The sequence below is a fragment of the Triticum aestivum genome, chromosome 2B (assembly GCF_018294505.1).
Source record: "Triticum aestivum cultivar Chinese Spring chromosome 2B, IWGSC CS RefSeq v2.1, whole genome shotgun sequence".
NCBI classification, from domain to species: domain Eukaryota; kingdom Viridiplantae; phylum Streptophyta; class Magnoliopsida; order Poales; family Poaceae; genus Triticum; species Triticum aestivum.
Window position 1 is genome coordinate 566016486 of NC_057798.1, and position 17679 is coordinate 566034164.

Here is a 17679-nt window from a genome sequence, read left to right on the forward strand (position 1 = left end):
CCGCACTACCGTCGTGTCATCCCTCTAGCGGCGGAAGGGTGCCGGAGGGCCGCGACAACCTTGTCCGACTGTCTGGAACGCTTACATAGTTTTAATAGTTGACATGTTTTTGGATTCATCATTGCACGAATATCGTAATCAGGGCCATGTCCATAGAGAATTAGTGAAATGGTTTCTTCTATTTGCACTTTATAATTTTGAGCAAAACATAGGATATGAACACTTCAAAATTACCCAAAAGGATGACTGTGGCACGCAGAACTTCTCTTGAAATTAAATTACACAGAGGAATAAAGAATATTCCATGGCTTGTAAAATAGCATGAAACTAGTATGAGACTATGTTATTCACTTATTCCTCCTCTACGTGGGCCATGCCGAAACAAAATCAGGCGTCGTCCTTTATTGACCTAGCTCTCAATGGAGGGGTCAAGGACATGCCCTGCAAAGACAACTGCGCCGGTTGTCTCCTCCACTATTAAGTACGCAAACGGATGGTCGGCTACAAAATCTACTCGAGGAGGTGGCGGACGCATGAAATTACAACCACCGAATAACATTTCTTCTATGGACACAGCCGCGGCTATGGTGCCTTCTTCGGTTACCTCGATGACCGCCTTGTGGATTACGTCGTTCAAGACCAATGGCAAGCCAGATTCATCATCCTCCACCATGTCAGACAAATCGGCTTGATCACTGAACGACAACTGAAGCCCCAGCTTCTTGAGGATGGCGACGACACTGTCATGGAAGGAGAGCTTGAACTTGGGCACCCGGAACTCCCTAACATCGATCTTCTCCTCCGGCAGGTGCTTTTCCAAGAAGTCAGCAGGCTGGGATGCTATCATGTCAACCAGGCCCGGCAAGCCGTCGAGGGCATCCGGAAGGAAGATGCACATAGAAAATCGATCGAGAAACCAGAATCGCGGTTCTTTTCCGTGATCCGTTGGAGATTGCTAGTAAGAATCGGGTTCTTTATGTATCGGTTTGAAAGAAAGAAGAAACGAAAACGGAGCTTGGTAGGTTTGGTTCCAGAGTTGGTTCCGGTATCTGTTTCCTTGGGTTTCTCCTTGACTCACGAGATAGAATTTTGAAGGAGGCCGTGGGGCGTCGTATCGTGTCAGCATCGGAGTCCTCTTCCGATAAAAAGGGCAGAGCACCGTTGTATTCCAGTTCCAATAGGAAGGCCGGTAAACCCCGCAACAGAATGGAACACGGCTGGCATCGAGATCTCAACGGCCTTCCATATATACGCGGACGCCCCACCACCCCGTGGAACCGCAAACAGTCGTACGTAGCCCGAGACGATCGATCGAGAAGCCATGGCGACGGACGACGCCGCAGCCGCGGCAGCAGCAGCGGCCGCCGCAGCCCATGACGCCGACGCGGTGGAGACGGGCAACCTCCTCCGGCGCCGCAACGTCGGGAGCAATGACGACGGGGAGGCGGCGGAGGAGGAGGCCTCCGTGGAGCGGGCCTTCTTGGACAAGCCGGTGCCGACGTGGCGGGAGCAGCTGACAGTGCGCGCCTTCGTGGTGGGCTTCCTCGTCGCCGTCATGTTCAGCATCATCGTGATGAAGCTCGGCCTCACCACCGGCATCATCCCGTCGCTCAACGTCTCCGCCAGCCTCCTCGGCTTCTTCCTCGTCCGCCTCTGGACGTCGGCCATCGAGAGGATGGGCTTCCTCAAGCAGCCCTTCACGCGCCAGGAGAACACCGTCATCCAGACCTGCGTCGTCTCCGCCTACGGCATCGCCTTCAGCGGTAAAACCCAAAACTAAGCTTCCCGCCCGTCGTTTATTCCTTCCGTTTCCGCGCCCTCGATAGGAAGATTGGTGCGTCTGCTCTCTTTAGGCTTGTAGGAAGCCGTGCTGTTTTTGCTTGATTTAGCTGATTCAACCACACCGGAAAAATAGCACATCTTGATCTGCTTTTTTAGATATACAAATAATAATAATAATCTAAGATTCGTGTAGATGAATTTTGGCTCTTCTTCCTGATGCCAATAATAGATTTAGGTTTGCGGCTTTTGCCTGTTGCATGAAGATTTCTGCAAAAGAAATTGGCGATTCCAAAAGTTTTGGAATAACGATCCACAATATAACATCTACTCCGGCCAGTTTTCTTTTTGTGATTATAAAGAACATGAGCGTGCACACACACATGCACACTTATGCCAAGTACTAGCAGGGTTTCTAAATCAGCGACACTTATTTTAGGTCAGAGAGAGTAGATTTTATATGAAGATTTTACCTTTTCACTGCTCTTCCTGACACCAAGAAAATATTTAATATTTAATTTTGCCATTGCACAAAAAAATCTGCTATAAGAAATAAATACAATGTTGGAATGTTGACCCACAAAATAATCATCTACTAGTAGTTATCTAATTCAATGCACTTGTTTTCCCAGCGTTTATATTATGCTAGACCACGGTTGAATTTTGTTTTATGCTCTTCCCAACGCCAAGGCTGATTTAGTTTGGTCGCTGCATGGAATTTTTTATGCAAAATAAAAACTGCTACTGTCAATATGTTTGAAATACCGACCCACAATATAATCATGTAGGCCATGCTCTGATTCAATATTAATTCGAATTTGAACAGGTGGGTTTGGCAGTTACCTGTTTGCTCTGAGCGACACCATAGCTAAGCAAGCAACAGAGGCTAACGATGCTCTGAACATCAAGAATCCCCATCTCGGATGGATAATAGGATTTCTGTTCCTTGTCAGCTTTGTCGGGCTTTTCGCTCTAGTGCCCATGAGAAAGGTAGAAACTTGACTTCCCCAATCTTCATATATACAGTATATTAAAAAATACTTGGCGCCGTTGCCAACTGGAATACTTTGTTGCAGACTATGATTGTGGACTACAAGCTGACGTATCCGAGTGGCACTGCAACTGCTTACCTTATCAATGGATTCCACACACCCCAGGGTGCCGAGCTTGCAAAGTGAGTAACATGCCTTTCTATCCATCTTTCTGTCGTTTCTATAATATGTACAAGTCACAAGAATTATTGACTGACAGAATGCCTGGCCTGTTTCAGGAAGCAAGTTCGTACATTGGGCAAGTACTTCTCGATGAGCTTCGTTTGGGCCTTCTTCCAATGGTTCTACACTGCTGGGAATGACTGTGGATTCAGTTCCTTCCCATCACTTGGCCTTGAAGCTTACAAGAACAGGTTAGCATCATCTTGGTTTCAGCATCAGCTACAATTGTTATGCATCATATATATCCTTATGCCATATGCGTGTCCTCAAATTCAACTATCTGCATCAACCAGGTTCTATTTTGATTTCTCGGCTACTTACGTTGGTGTGGGAATGATCTGCCCCTACATTGTCAATGTATCTCTTCTGATTGGAGGCGTCTTGTCGTGGGGCATAATGTGGCCACTCATAAGCAGCAAGAAAGGAAGTTGGTATCCTGACTCTCTTCCAGAGAGCAGTCTACATGGACTGCAGGCTTACAGGGTACTTGGCTTTTTTGACACAGGCTGCAATGTTTTGCTTTTACAACCACATGTAACTGTTGAGAACTAATAACATCTTAACATCGCAGGTGTTCATAACCATAGCAGTAATCCTTGGGGACGGCCTGTATAACTTCCTGAAGGTATTTGGCAAAACAGTGAAGGCTTTCTACGGGATGTATAAGGAGAAGAAATCGAAATCACTTCCTGTCTCTAACAACGGAACTCCTGTCGCCGCCGTGGAAGCTGAGTCTTTTGATGACAAACGCCGCACTGAACTGTTCCTGAAGGATCAAATTCCCAAGAGAGTTGCAATTGGGGGTTATGTCATTATTGCAGCAATAACGACTGGTTGCCTTCCGCTCATCATCCCACAGCTCAAGTGGTACCACATTTTGGTTGCATATGTCTTTGCGCCTATCCTGGCTTTCTGCAATGCCTATGGATGTGGCCTGACCGACTGGTCCCTGGCCAGCACCTATGGTAAGCTTGGAATCTTTGTGTTCGGTGCTTGGGCAGGCGCTTCGCACGGTGGCGTGCTCGTCGGGCTCGCCGCCTGCGGTGTCATGATGAACATTGTGGGAACAGCTGCTGACCTGATGCAAGACTTCAAAACCGGGTACTTGACTTTAGCCTCACCAAGGTCCATGTTCATCAGCCAGGTGGCAGGCACTGCCATGGGCTGTGTTATCGCCCCCTGCGTCTTCTGGCTCTTCTACAAGTCCTTCGACATTGGTGTCAGCGATAGCGCTTACCCAGCACCTTATGCCATCATGTACCGCAACATGGCGATCCTGGGTGTCGATGGCTTGTCGGTTCTCCCGAAGAACTGCCTCATGCTATGCTACATTTTCTTTGCGGCTGCATTCGCCATCAATCTCCTGAAAGACTGTGTGCCCGCGAAGGTGGCGAAGTTTGTCCCGATCCCCATGGCGGTCGCGATCCCGTTCTACCTTGGACCATACTTCGCCATGGACATGTGCATCGGCAGTGTGATACTCTTTTGCTGGGAATGGATGAACAAGGCTGAGGCGCAGGCGTTCGCACCGGCAGTTGCATCTGGCTTGATGTGCGGCGACGGGATTTGGGCCCTGCCACAGGCCTTTCTTTCTCTTGCCAACGTGAACCCTCCAATCTGCATGAAGTTCTTGTCAAGGGCCACCAATGCCAAAGTGGATGCATTCCTAGGGAACTAGTCATAGCTGTTGAAATAGCGTCAGATTGTTTTGTTATGAAGTCGAGTAGTGATGGCTTGTCTAAATAGTGTTAGATACTTTCTTTTGATATTTATTATAGATATAGATTATAAGCATAATCGGTGTGTAAAGATAGCTGCTGCTATGTAAAGTAATTTCTTAGTTTGCTTCTAGAAGTATCTCCTGCTGTAAACAATTCACTGCTTTATAATACTGCAAATTGTCCTATTGGCTATGCTTCTTTCATAATGTACATATATTCCAATTTCAGATCAGCCGGCTGAGACATAGATATATCTCTAGTCTTGTTGATAAAGTTCAGAGTTTCAGTAATGTAAACAGGTTTGAACACTTGCAGAGTTGCCGTTCGAGGCCATTGTAAACAGAAACGGTGTATGTTCAGAAAGGCACATCGGCACGTACTCCCTCCGTCCGGAAATACTTGTCATCCATTTTGATGACAAGTAGTATTTGCAAAGGATTTAAGGCTGGAGGAACATACTTGCTTGCTCTCGAGCTAGATCTGCCCTTTCTCCCCACGCCTTTGCTTCCGCCAGAACTGCAAGTGGACGTGAGCGGCGCCGGAGCGCAGGAATCAGCCTCGAAACCGGCGGGGAAACTATCGGCTCGGCGGGGAACGGCTGCGTCTGCGTCCCTCACGGCGCTGATGCATCGTGGTCGGTCGGCCGAGCGCCGGCAGCCGCTGGCTCTGGCCGGAGCGGAGCCATTGAGATGGGTTTGTTTCTTGGTTGGGCAAGCTTTTTTTTTTTTAGAACTTGTTGCTTGGGCTAGTTAGAGCATCTACCACAGTTTATGTTAAATTGTTGGGACAGCTGTTTACGTCAGCAACCAACAACACATCATACAAGCTCTTTAATAAATCGTATGTCAAGAGCAAGTACAATAGAGCTGAGTCATCGGGCTATAAGGAATAAGCTAGTATATTTCTGCTTAGTTGGAGGAAAGAGAAGATGAGAGAGAAGGTAAGCAGGCTCTTCGTGAAGAGCCAGCTCTAGCACGTGCTCCTAGACATTTTGTGAGAATGAAAGGTGGGCCACATAATAAAAAAGTAGTACACTCTTTTGATCTGCTATTGTACATATTGACTATAAGATGGGCTGTAGATGACATGACACTAGCTTATAGCCAGCAGCTAGCTATACTATTAACCATGCTCTAAGCTGTATGTAAAAGAGAGATATATACCAGACGGGCCCACTCAATGCCTAAGAAACAAACAGGCTTGCCTCGGAGCTTGTGTCTGGAGCGTTGGTTCAGCATCATACGATGTCACTCTCTCTGCTATTATTACGTGACATGTCATCAAAACAGTCTATGTGGAAAAATTATCAACGATCATCATACAGCTGTTGAAGATGCCCTTAGTATACAGAACAAGACTGGGCTTCTAATAAATTTTTGCATTACTCAACAAATCAAGTATTACACATTCCTCAACAAAAGTAGGAAATTCGTAAATGTATGTCCACATTTTTTTTGTGCCATTAAAGCTACCACATTTTTTTGACAAAATGTAATGTTTCTTTTGGCGAATAAACTCTTGCATTACTCAACAAATCAAGTGCTACAATCTTGTCTTACAAGTTCCAAGACCTCATCCGAGCTAGAGCCAAGCCAGACCATAGTCCGATCTTGCAACCTATCAAATTTAGCCAAGGCATCGCTAATATTATTACAATTCAGACAAAAATGAGCAATGCAAGAACTTCTTTCCTCTAGTAGATCAATAATCTCCCTAATGATAAAAGCATATTTTGATTTGTTCCTTCTTCCTCCTTTAGTCGACATGACAGCCTCAAGACAATCAGTTTCCACATCAATGGAAAAATTGCTCCATTGCAGTGCCAATGAAATTCCTTCCCTTAGTGCAAGAAGTTCAGCTTCCAAACACATCTACGCACGGATATATGTGACGGCAAGCATTGAATATTACAACCGCTTCATGGTCTCTCAATATCATCCCAGGCCCCACCATAGTCTCCACGACTGAATCGTCCGTGTTTAATTTTATTCTGCCTCTTCAAGTGGTTTCATCCAGCAGCATTCACAAAATATGCCATGCTTGCCACATGAAGTTGTTCTACAACATGGCGAAATCAAAAATTTGTTAAGAGTCACATGTAAATTTATGAAAATTATTTCTCTCATACATGTCTTTGCAAAAAAAAAGTCTGAAAATCAAGCGGCAAATTTTGGGGAAATTGTTTTCGTAAAGTAAATGTGTGTAAGTTTGCCATGATGGAAAAATTAGTGTAAATGTGTCATGTGTGGGATAACAAAAATTCTCAGATTTACCACAATAAAAATTCCATAAATTTTAAAATAAAAATAAAAATTCCATGATACAAATATTAAAATTGGCATGCTGCGTTTTCTTTGCTAAAAAAAAGAACAGACAATTATTTTTTGCCATGGTTCAAAAATTAAAATTACCATGCATTAAAAAATATATTTACCATGCTACAGATAAGAAAATGACATGCTCTTAATAGTAAAAATGCCATTTTTAATAAAACTGCCATCCTCCTAATAATAAAAGCGCCATGTTATTAATAATAAATATGTCATGCTCCTAATAATAAAAATGCCACCCTCTCGAGTGTGTGTGCATCTACCTGTAGTCGATGCCTGTGGTCAGCTCTACCTCGCCGCCCTGTGGGCCCCGTCGCTGCCATCCCTTCCTTCGACAGGCCTGCCGCCTAGCCTCTCCACTGGCCCTCCCGCCTCCCCTTTTGCCAAGCCCCCTACCAAGTCTTCATGGCTACTGTTGCCTAAGCCCATCTCCTCTTCTTGCGCCCTGGACCATCACCCATGCGCAGTTAGTGCAGGAGATGGGTGAGTGGGGGAATGGATAAGTTTGACGGGTGGAGAGTCTCAAGCGAGATGGTTTGCTGGTTTTTTTCTTCGAAACGGAGGCATAAGATTTGCCTCATCTATTAAATAAGCAGAGAATAGAGTTTAGAGTTTTACATAACCCCCCACACACAAGCGGCATGAAAAATACTTGCACAAAATTACAGTCCCAAGTTTCTTTGCGTCGGTAGAAATCTATAACTTTGCCTCTTCAAGAATGGATCTAAGAAGAACGGGTGGTGGAGCAAAATTTTGATAAAACACTCTAGCATTCCGCTCGTTCCAAATGGTCCATGAGATGAGAATGGTGAGAGAGGTCATGGCATGCCAGTTTGACTGTCGGTTATCGGTTCGTTTGTCCCACCACTCGTTGACGGATTCATCAAGATGCCACCCAGAGGTGTTGACGTGAGCTAGACCAAGCTTCTCGATGATAGATTTCCATGGCCTAAGCGTGTACCAACACTTGAAGAAGTAGTGAGGCCCCGTTTCTTGTTCTCTCTTGCATAATTGGCAAAGGCCACAGCTAGCCCAACCGCGCCTCTCCAACCGATCGGCGGTCCAAATACGGTTTTGTAGACCTAACCAAGCAAAGAATTTAACCTTTGGGGGGGGCAAGCCTTCCAAACCATGCGGTCCATGGGTGAGAGAGTCAAACCAAGGAATTGAGCCTTATATGCGGTGGCCGTCGAGTAGATCCCATCATTCGTGTGCTTCCAAATGATATCATCTTCTGCTTGCCCATCAAGGTGGAAGTCATGAACAAGCATCCAAATTAAGAGTGAAGAATTCGCGAATGTGACCAACGGTTGCTGGTTTTTGTTCCAGAGTGAACGATGCTTTGGAGCTGAGGTGGTAGGGGACGTGTGCCAGGAATCGTGTGCCTAGATCCAACGGCTCCCTGGTCGTTCGCTGACAGTTCCTCCACATGAAACATCACCAAATAGCATTTCCCTACGTTTAGCATCTACAAAATCAAGACTAGGCTTCCTATGCATTGTGCTTGTATACTGAAACTAGATGTGCTTCGGCTACAGTGGTCAACAACATCTATGAACCTGCATGCCTTGAAGCTCTTGCTTACTGAGAAGGGTTACTCCTTACGGAGGACCTTAATCTCCGCAATATCGTGGTTGCATATGACTGCTTGGTGGTGGCGAGGAATATTAATCAGGGATCTAACAGAAGCTATGGTGCAAAGCACGCTACTTCTTAGGTATAGACCATCATGTTTGGTTGGGTCTTCCGTATACCCTATCATTGTACCTGTAAACATTGTTATCTCTGAGTAACAAACAAAGTGTGTTTGCCAAAAACGGCAAAAAAGGGTTTTGGTTCCTACGATCCCATCCGTCAGATTGGCGTCCCTCCTCGGCTCTGGCACCCTCTATGACGTCATGTGGTTGTGGGGACCTTGATCTAGGCTTGGGTGATAGATAGGTAGGTCAGGGTGTCTAGGGTATCTAAGGAAGGAGTTAAGACAATGCCGATGGCCTCTCTGGCAAATAAGTCCTTCCTCTTTGTCCATGTCTCACATGTGTCTTCTGCCACCGGCAGGGAGCACGTGGAGGTTGGTCTTCACCGTTTCAAACATCTGTTTGATCGGGTAATGCGTCATTTCCCCTCTTGGATGGAGTTTTCCTCGATCCGGAGGGAAATCTTTGTGTTCCTTCGCAAGGTAGGGACGTCCTTCTTCTTCCCCGGTGGGGTAGGCGACGGCTTGCTTCCTCGCCGATAGAGGTCAAGCTGATCGGAGGACCCATCCTTCATGGACAAGGTACATCATTTATCGAACAAGCCCGGGTGATTCAAGCGGCTTTGAATACTTCAACGAGGACTCCCTGGCAGCCCTCATGGCGATGCTGAAGGATCCTTTTTGCGGCAATGATCTTTTTGGTATGAGTGGGCCTCGTCGTCGGCTTCTCAGGGTGATGGGAGTTTTGTTTTTGTGTCTTGTAGGCTCTTCGTTGTGTATGCCCTTATATATGAATAATAAAGCAGTTGTTCCTATAAGAGGAATAGAGGGGAGATAGGTGGAATTGATGATGTATTTCTTGAGCCACGTGGGTATATATATAGGAGTACATGATTTTCTTGGAGTACAAGACAAGGCACCCCCACCTCGCGCGCAGCCACAACGGCAGAGACACAGACAATGAGACTGGAGAAGAATCTGAAGGTTGTAAGCCAACGGACATCCTCCCCACCCTCCCACCCACCCACCACCACCATAGTCGTAACAGTCAATGCATTGCGGAAGTTGTGGCTGGAGTGAAAACCGACAAGGTTGCTCAAGCAAGGCGCACTACAACAAGAACCCCCTATACCAACGCATGTCTAGCAACGATATAACAGGATGTGTTGTTTCATCCGGGAAAAAAATGATGCGTTGTTTCCCACCTTCCCCACTTTATCGCTAACCTCTCCGTGCCCACGCCTCCACCTCTTACGCATGAAACGTTTTCCTATTCCCCCATCGTTTTGGCCTTCATCCTAAGCGAGGGACGCACCCACAGCAGCTAGGGTTCCAACCACCGCCGTCCTTTGCCCTCGACTGCCTCCCCTGTTCCCTCGGTTCGTTCAAGAGCCTCAGCCAAGCCATCCTCCCTCGCCACTTTCTCCGCGCGTCGGGGACACACTGGACATCGTCGCCCATCCTCCTTGCGTTGGGGAACGCGTCGCCGCCGTCGTTTCATGCGCATGACCGGAGATGCAGACGCCGGCGTTGTTTCTCCACAGTCCACACAGCAAGGAACCGATGCCCTCGTCTTCCAACTGCAGTAGTTCAGCAGGTCCTATTCTGCTCTCCCGCATCTGTATTTGTACTCTGTCAAGTAATATTCCCCATGTCCTCGCCCATCTTTGTTTTTCCTTGCCGGCCGCATCTTACAAGCTACAACACCAATGGACCACATCCTCATTGAGGCCTGTCCCTGCATGCGTAGCTGCATATGCTGATTTCAAACCTACTAAGATTTCCTATTTTAGCGCGCATCACTGAAGGGGACAGTTTAACTGACCCACAAGTTTCTTGTTGAAATAAATGTGGGATTCTTCTACCCAAACGTTGAACAAGAGATGATTTCTGCAGAGAGAGAAGTTGAGAACGTGCAAGGTATTTTGTTAGTGTGGACCGCTGCTTTCTCTCTCTCTCTCTCTCTCTGTGTTTGTAAATATTGTGCTCATGTGTTTGTATATCATGCAGGTTTGCAAAGGATATGACCATAATTTCGTGATCAACCAAAAAGGCATCTATTCCTCATCCCTTGATCTCCCAGCTAGAGTTGAGGTAACCAATTCTTAGTTGTTACTTCACGATGGTTCTAATTCACTTACATTCAACCTTGATCTGTTATGGGTTCCGGTTTAATTAAGAACATGTGGCAGGTCGGCAGCAACATCGGCTGTATTACCTTGCCAGCCAAGGTAGCACCGTAGCAGTATAAGTGGAAAAGTAGTATAGTAAATCATGTACTGTAGAAAGTGGTCAGCAGTGACGTAATTTAGAATATGACGTGTGTGCTTATGTCAAGTAGCTACTAGGTCAGTTCAGTTAGCTATAACCGGTTGTAATCAGACCATTCCACTTTCAATACAAATATTCAGCTCAAGTAGTACTCCAACTCTAGTCTCTGGTGTGTGTGCGTTGCACTAGTCTGTGGACATAGCTAGTGTGCAGTCGCTGGTTACAGTTTTCCTCTGCTAGATTGTACTCCAAGAGAGAGCTAGCTACTTGTAGTTTAAGCTAACACTTTTTACTCAACACTCATTTCTTGTGATGCATTACATTTTAATTTTCTTGCAGCTATGTGTGTGCATCAACCGTTACTGATTTTGTTGCTGCTTGTGGCCCGAGTCTTATCTCTGCTTGGGGTGGAGCTGCAAGATCGGACGGAAACCAGCCTTCTTATGGTAGGATCAGTCTCGTATGTTCTTTCCCCCACAGCTAATCAATTATTTTGTGATGTCCTGTCTTGTATACTAATTATGGCATGCTCTTGTCTATACTAATTAGATCACGCATTCCTTCAAGGTGAAGTCAGGGGCTCAGGGTAGACAGTTCATAGTTTTCTTGCTCTTTCCCCTTTCTGTTTGTTAGTTCATTATGCACGTCTTTTTCTATGCATGTGTTGATAACTCCAGTTGTTCCAATCTGATGATGCTTTTTTTCGTTGTGCTGCTTCTGCAAGTTGTGAGAATTTTATTCATGGATCAGGAAATTCTAATGTGTGACTTTGTAGTACTCAGGTAACAACGACATTTTGTCTAATGTATATTATTTACAGATTTTTTGATTTGTTGGCACTAATAAGATTTCTCCTAATACACCATAGCAAGCATGACTAATAAGTCGTCCCAAGAATCGGTAGTACAGGAGTGATGTGACCCAAAGCTAACTAGTGCAGAGACCATTGGAAAATGGAAATATTCAATTATGTATAGTTGGTATAACTGGTTACCTAGAATACTTATCATTTAGCCGGTTGCTGAATTCATCTCACTATTACTATAATATATTTTTTGGAGATAATTTTTTGTAGTAAATACAAGCTGATGATTGTTCACAATGAATAGCCATCCGATTGGTCAAAGGTACTCGGTGTTTCAATACGTAGTTTTTTATCTTAACAAGCCATAGTTATTCAGAACACGTGCACGACAATTAAGAGAAATATAATGGCCTCAGTTTACAAAGTAAGGGTGAAGACTCAAAGTCCCTCTGTTTGTACTACATAGCATGGCAATGACCCTTTCGCTAGTGTGTATTTTTATTATTTCTTTACAGAGCGATGCTATAGATGATGCAAGTATCTGCACTTTGCACTTCTGCATTTTGGTCTTTTTTATAGAAAATGGACTGGAACAATAAAACTATATAATGATAGTTCATATAATATTGAATTGACGCGAGATGCAAAAAAAACAATTAGTACACGGATATAGGTCGCATAATCTACAATGTTGTTTAATAATTGTTGTAGATGTTTTTACAATCAGATTATTAATTAGCCTAGGGGTGGCTTTTGAACCGAAAACCGAAAAACCAAACCGAACTGAACCATATTAACCAATTTATCTATTAATTCGGTGATTTGATTTTTTGTTCGGTGGGAAATTTTAAGGTTGTTCGGTGTTTGGTTTTTTTCGGTTTCCAGTGTCCAAAAACCGAATACACCGAAAAGACCGATATGTACGATACCCCATGCAATACCTTGTTTTCGAAAGTGCAGCGGGGGCGCGTCCTCTGGCAAATACTTGTTGGTTGTGGCAGACGTCAGGCCAGCCGCTAGATGAGTTTCTAATCTCACAATCTAACTAGTACTCGTAGGAGTATGTATGCATGCCAGGCGCTTGGTTATGGAAGTAACTAGCAATTAGTGTATCAATTAGTGCATGAGTTGCTTAGTTTACACGCATCACACATATTCTTCCGTACATAATACATGTAACGCCCCATGTGATTTTACACTTAGTTATGTTCACTAGTTTGCTTGACTGAATAAAGCACAGACTGATGTTAAGGTTGCTAGCTCTTGTGATATATACTGATGAGTGCATGTATTTTGGTTTTTCGGTTAACCGAATAAACTGAACCGATATATTATAGTTAATATGGTTCGGTTTCTAAATATTGTGTGATTAATTCGGTTTCCATTTCTTCAAAACCGAAATTATAAAACACCGAATAAACCGAACCGTATTAATCATATAAACCGAATGCCCAGCCCTATTAGCCCACCTCTGTGTACAAATCTTAGTCTTGGTAAAAAAACATTTGTACAGTGCTCCTTTAAATTTTACTTCTCTATTAACCTGATTTTCTTTACTGTAATTGCTCATCTCCTATTGTTATTTTGTAGATTACCAAGATAAATTGAGGATGCATGACTCAGATTTTGATTGAAAGGCTAAGAAGATTTTGTTTCCAAGGCAAACAGTTGGGCTACTACAAGACAACTAGAATGTAACTTTAAGTATCAATGTTTCAAACATTATAGTTTGACTGTGTTCTTTGTAATGCCACATATTTGATTTAATATATGAGACTTGTTTGTTTATTATATTGTTTGTTGATTGCAAGGTCAAGAATTGGCTTACTACTAGATAGTTTCACCTCTTGTAATTTTTGGACCATGTTCTTTGTAATACCACATATTTGATTTAATACATGAGACTTGGTTGTTTATTATATTGTGGGTCATATGCACTATCGGCGTTGACCTAATAATTTTTGATGCAATATATGAAAATCATTAATTGTTCGTGCTATCTAGAGAAGCTTCTAGAATCCTTTTGTGCAGTGTCATCACAAACGCATATGAAGTGTTGTTGGGCCCTAGCTTTATATGTTGCTACCTAACAACGCTTCTACATGCTGTTTACCAACGCATGTATATATGTTGTTGTAGATCCTTCCAACGCCACCAACGGCAACGCATACTAATACGTTGGTGTAGACCCTAGCAACATATATATGGGCATACGACAACGCATTGATGCGTTGCTAAAGGAGGGGTTCCTGTTGTAGTGGCGGTAGCCCTTTGTGCCATTGTCGAGGTAGCTGAGAGGGTAGGGTGGTTTAGTCATGATCAAGGTAGCCGTGCAAGGGATACCGTGATCGATGTCGAGTCGGGGATGGTCGGTGTCGAGGTAGTCACCGTGGAGATGCGGGCGCAAGGAAGCACCATGTAGTCAGGGGCGCAGTTGTGTGCCACGAAGAAGATGGTATTGACGAGACGCCACACCAGGTTGCCTAGCCTGGGGATACGTTGTGGACGAAGGCACGTGTCAGTGTTGGCAGCACAGGGCATGCGTAGACGGGAAGAAGTCGGTATTGACGAGGCGCCGCACCAGGTTTGCCAAGCCCCGGGACACGTCGTGGACGAAGGCACACATCGGTAGTTGCCAGCTCCGGGCATGCGTAGACGGGACCAACACGAGTTGTACGCCATGTTGGAGGGACCAACAGAGGAGGAGTCGACGACGGTTGCGGCGCCAATCGGCGGGGTAGAATGTGCCGATGCGTTCTCGGTTGTCGGAATAAATGAAGTGGTCGGGGAAAATGACGACGACGCTGACGATGAGTTGGTGCTGGACGAAGACGAAGAGGTAGTCGGCGGAACCAGAGGTTGTCTGTGGAGGCAGCCCTAAATAATCATGATACTCAACAGTTCTAAAGGAAATTTGTGAGCGGAAACATGTATGAGTAAATCCTTGCAAGAAAAATCAGTAGCCTTGAAAAACAAGCCGTAGTTGTGGAATGACTTCTGAATTCATATATTCCTCAAAAGAATATTCTGATTTCATACATAGTTTCCCACAGGAAATATATTCGAGGAAAGAAAAAATGGTTTGTTATAGTCTAGTACAGTAGTCTCTGTGAGTATACAGTTAACTAAAGTATTATGGAGAGAAGCAATCACTGGATAACCATGTCCGTTGATTAATCATCCGGTCACACGAGCTTTTTGTTCGATATATCACACTGTGGCATTCATATCAGATAATCAGTGGCATCGAGTTGAAACTGCATCGCCAACAGTAATTTAGCTGTGCGCCTTATCCAGAGTTCTCTTGAGATCAAGAAGTTTTGACCACGTTTGGCTGTAACGCTTCTTCTGGTTACCAGCACCTGCAAATTCACAAGATGAACAACTGTTACAGCGATGTACAGTAAAAGCAACCAATCCAATGTACTAGTTGTTGCAGCTCGTCTTAGTCCTTCCGTTTCCACACGACAGGAGACTTCTCACACGCCTCCGAACATGAACTCTGAATGATGACAATCAGTAAGAGGTTTGTTTGTCGACAATCGACAGTTCGACATGACATGCTGCAAGTGCATACCTTGGCTGACGCTGTTAGTCGTATTGTCTCTTGGATTGACGAGTCGATATCGATTTCTGTTCCTGGCTTCACATACATGACCTGCTCTAAAAGAAATAATCGTAATGGTTACGGTAAATTACATATAGCATCAGAGCTAGGTAAATCATATCACGTACTGACGGATCGCTGTCTCCGATTTCAGGCAAGCCGCTCTGGTCTTTCCTGGAGGAAGACAGCACCGTAATGTCGAACTGCTCATCAATCTGCAACGGGGTCCCAGGATCTAATGCTTTCAGTTAACTTGAACAGTTTCCAAATGTGCCATCTTTTCTCTGAACATGGAATTTTTTACAGCTGATCAGCAGTGTGGTGTACCTTTGTGCAGTATGGGGCGGAGCAGGAATCGCATATTTTGGTGAGCGATGTGACCACTCGCCCTTTGATCGACATTCCGAACTGGGTGTGCTGAAAGCAGACGAACATCTCACAGCTATCAGGCAGCTGCTCACTTGCTCGGTGCATATTTTCTCTGTCAGTTACCTGCTGGACTAGAAGGTGCACCAGGACGTCGGCGTCGCTCTGCCCCTCCTCGATCAGGTCGTCCAGCCTCAGCTGCCGGAGCGTCAGCTCGAAGTCGCTGCTCCACTGATCCCCTCCGCCGCGCGACGTCCCGACGGACACCAGGCTCTGCCGCGCGCCGGGCCCCCTCCGGCGCCTCCTCCTGAGGCTCTGGATCGAAGCAGATGATGCGGTGAGCAGCTCATGGACATTCAAACTCAAACTGCTACCCACGAGTTATCCAAGCACTGGCTACCAGTAGATCAGCAATTCACCTGTGTAACCTGGACCCTTTTCGGTGACTCGGCGGGGTAATCATCCTCGGTTGGGAGCTGCGCGTGAACGGCGAGGCTTCTGCATCTTCCGTGGCTCCTGCTGCCCGCCAGCTGTGCTGTGATCGGATACGGCAGCAGCCTCACCGCGGGGCTGCACTTGCAGGCTCTCGCCATTGTTGTCGAGCTGAGAGCAGAGCTTCGGCCGGCTGTGCTAGCTGCATGCGTACCGTAGCAAACGGAGTCATGGGGATACGATTGCCTTATCCTCTTGCAACTCCCTGGCGTCACTGATGTGTGGTACTGGTGCATGGTGCGTTTACGTACGTGACCGGTGCTGACTGAGCCACACCCTGCTCTCCGGACCGATAAACGCCACGCCTGGCCGTGGATGAGCTTGACCCAGCTCAAGCTCGACGGCAGGTTTTGGAAGAGGTTCAAAGCCCCCATGATTGCATGATGATATGGTCAATCCGGCTCTGAGCATCCACCAGGACATGTCGTTCAAATGGTGGGGGGCACGGAATGCACGGTCAGGAGAGTCAGGGCCCGTCTCTGCTCCGGTTCCTGACCATTCACGAACAAATGCCGTCGAGACAGGAGGGAGCTAGCGGGATATACAATCCGGATCCCAGCTTCCATGCCTGCAAACACATGGGAAACGCACGCAGCTTCATCGTCGTATCAGTTCAGTGGGCATCGTCTGCTCACATCACCATTCCAAAGCTCCGCACTACCAGCCGACTCTGCTTTTGGTATCTTCGAATCGTTGACGCTCGCTTACTCTCGATCGGATTCCATGTCTTCCTTTCTACTTTTCGGCCTTCAGACGTACCGCTAGATCATCACTTTTCTGGCGTGTGCAGCAGACTGCCCGTATCGTGGAAATCCACTCATCCGAAGGGCAGGCATTTCCACGTGAGAGCAATCTATAAGGGATCGGCTATAGGTCAGTCGGTTCAAAATGAATTTTCGGTCAGTTGATTGACCCCAAAATCGTTTCAGCCAAGCATATAGAGATTGGATAGAAACTCGTTTCAGAAAAATAATAATCAAATAATAAAAAAATTCGCCCATATTTTACACAGAAATTGGGCCTTTTATAATATACACAAAAATAAGCATATAATAATGAAAAATTGCACACAGTTCGCACCTAAATTGCGCTTTTTCATAGTATGCAAAAACAAACATTGGTACTACCATTTAAAAGATCAAATAATGGAGTTTTCTAGAAAAGAATGAATTAGTGGTTTTTGTATCACCATTTAAGAAGAAATAAAAATAAAAAAATAAGTTTCTAAGAAAGAATGAATTAATATCATTAGTATTACCGTTTAAGAAAAAATAAAATAAAAAAATAAAACAAATAATGAAAAAATATGCACACAATTTACACAGAACGTGTCTTCTTATCATATGCAAGAATACACACATAATAGAGGAATTTTCAGAAATAAGAAATTTTCGAACA

General features: G+C 45.1%; 3 protein-coding genes and 1 long non-coding RNA gene across 6 annotated transcripts; 2 read left to right on the plus strand and 2 right to left on the minus strand.

The window, feature by feature from the left end:
* Nucleotides 1–253: 253 nt before the first annotated feature.
* Nucleotides 254–1179, minus strand: LOC123046071 (putative serpin-Z8). The gene has a single exon (XM_044469358.1). It carries the CDS (start codon nucleotides 896–898, stop codon nucleotides 410–412), a length of 489 nt encoding a protein of 162 aa, XP_044325293.1. The 5' UTR covers nucleotides 899–1179; the 3' UTR covers nucleotides 254–409.
* Nucleotides 1180–1196: 17 nt separating this feature from the next.
* Nucleotides 1197–4904, plus strand: LOC123046069 (probable metal-nicotianamine transporter YSL11). Its single transcript, XM_044469357.1, has 6 exons — nucleotides 1197–1763; nucleotides 2606–2769; nucleotides 2856–2953; nucleotides 3050–3184; nucleotides 3287–3476; nucleotides 3565–4904. The coding sequence occupies exons 1-6, from the start codon at nucleotides 1322–1324 to the stop codon at nucleotides 4669–4671; spliced, it is 2136 nt and encodes a 711-aa protein (XP_044325292.1). The 5' UTR covers nucleotides 1197–1321; the 3' UTR covers nucleotides 4672–4904.
* Nucleotides 4905–9911: 5007 nt separating this feature from the next.
* On the plus strand, nucleotides 9912–12498 carry LOC123041670 (uncharacterized). Its single transcript, XR_006418587.1, has 3 exons — nucleotides 9912–10660; nucleotides 10751–10834; nucleotides 11351–12498. It is a non-coding gene; the product is annotated as an uncharacterized lncRNA (long non-coding RNA).
* A 2298-nt stretch (nucleotides 12499–14796) lies between these two features.
* On the minus strand, nucleotides 14797–16628 carry LOC123041671 (large ribosomal RNA subunit accumulation protein YCED homolog 2, chloroplastic). 3 transcript variants are annotated; one of them, XM_044464254.1, is made up of 7 exons: nucleotides 16209–16619; nucleotides 15916–16104; nucleotides 15751–15840; nucleotides 15552–15638; nucleotides 15394–15474; nucleotides 15273–15318; nucleotides 14797–15178 (listed from the first exon to the last, which is right to left on the minus strand). In XM_044464254.1, the coding sequence occupies exons 1-7, from the start codon at nucleotides 16515–16517 to the stop codon at nucleotides 15093–15095; spliced, it is 888 nt and encodes a 295-aa protein (XP_044320189.1). In that variant the 5' UTR covers nucleotides 16518–16619; the 3' UTR covers nucleotides 14797–15092. The 3 variants fall into 3 exon arrangements, 2 of the variants coding, with proteins under 2 accessions (XP_044320189.1, XP_044320188.1); XR_006418589.1 differs by having other exon boundaries at nucleotides 15394–15479; nucleotides 15751–16104; nucleotides 16209–16628; XM_044464253.1 differs by having other exon boundaries at nucleotides 15751–16104; nucleotides 16209–16625.
* Between the last annotated feature and the right edge of the window lie 1051 nt (nucleotides 16629–17679).

Coding starts and splice junctions, on each gene's coding strand:
- LOC123046071 (XM_044469358.1), bottom strand. CDS start 898: ATGTGCATCTTCCTTCCGGATGCCCTCGACGGCTTGCCGGGCCTGGTT.
- LOC123046069 (XM_044469357.1), top strand. CDS start 1,322: ATGGCGACGGACGACGCCGCAGCCGCGGCAGCAGCAGCGGCCGCCGCA. Junction 2,770..2,855: donor CTCTAGTGCCCATGAGAAAG/GTAGAAACTTGA, acceptor ACTTTGTTGCAG/ACTATGATTGTGGACTACAA. Junction 3,185..3,286: donor CTTGAAGCTTACAAGAACAG/GTTAGCATCATC, acceptor TGCATCAACCAG/GTTCTATTTTGATTTCTCGG.
- LOC123041671 (XM_044464253.1), bottom strand. CDS start 16,517: ATGCACCAGTACCACACATCAGTGACGCCAGGGAGTTGCAAGAGGATA. Junction 15,639..15,750: donor CCGCCCCATACTGCACAAAG/GTACACCACACT, acceptor ACCCCGTTGCAG/ATTGATGAGCAGTTCGACAT. Junction 15,319..15,393: donor GACTAACAGCGTCAGCCAAG/GTATGCACTTGC, acceptor GTCATCATTCAG/AGTTCATGTTCGGAGGCGTG.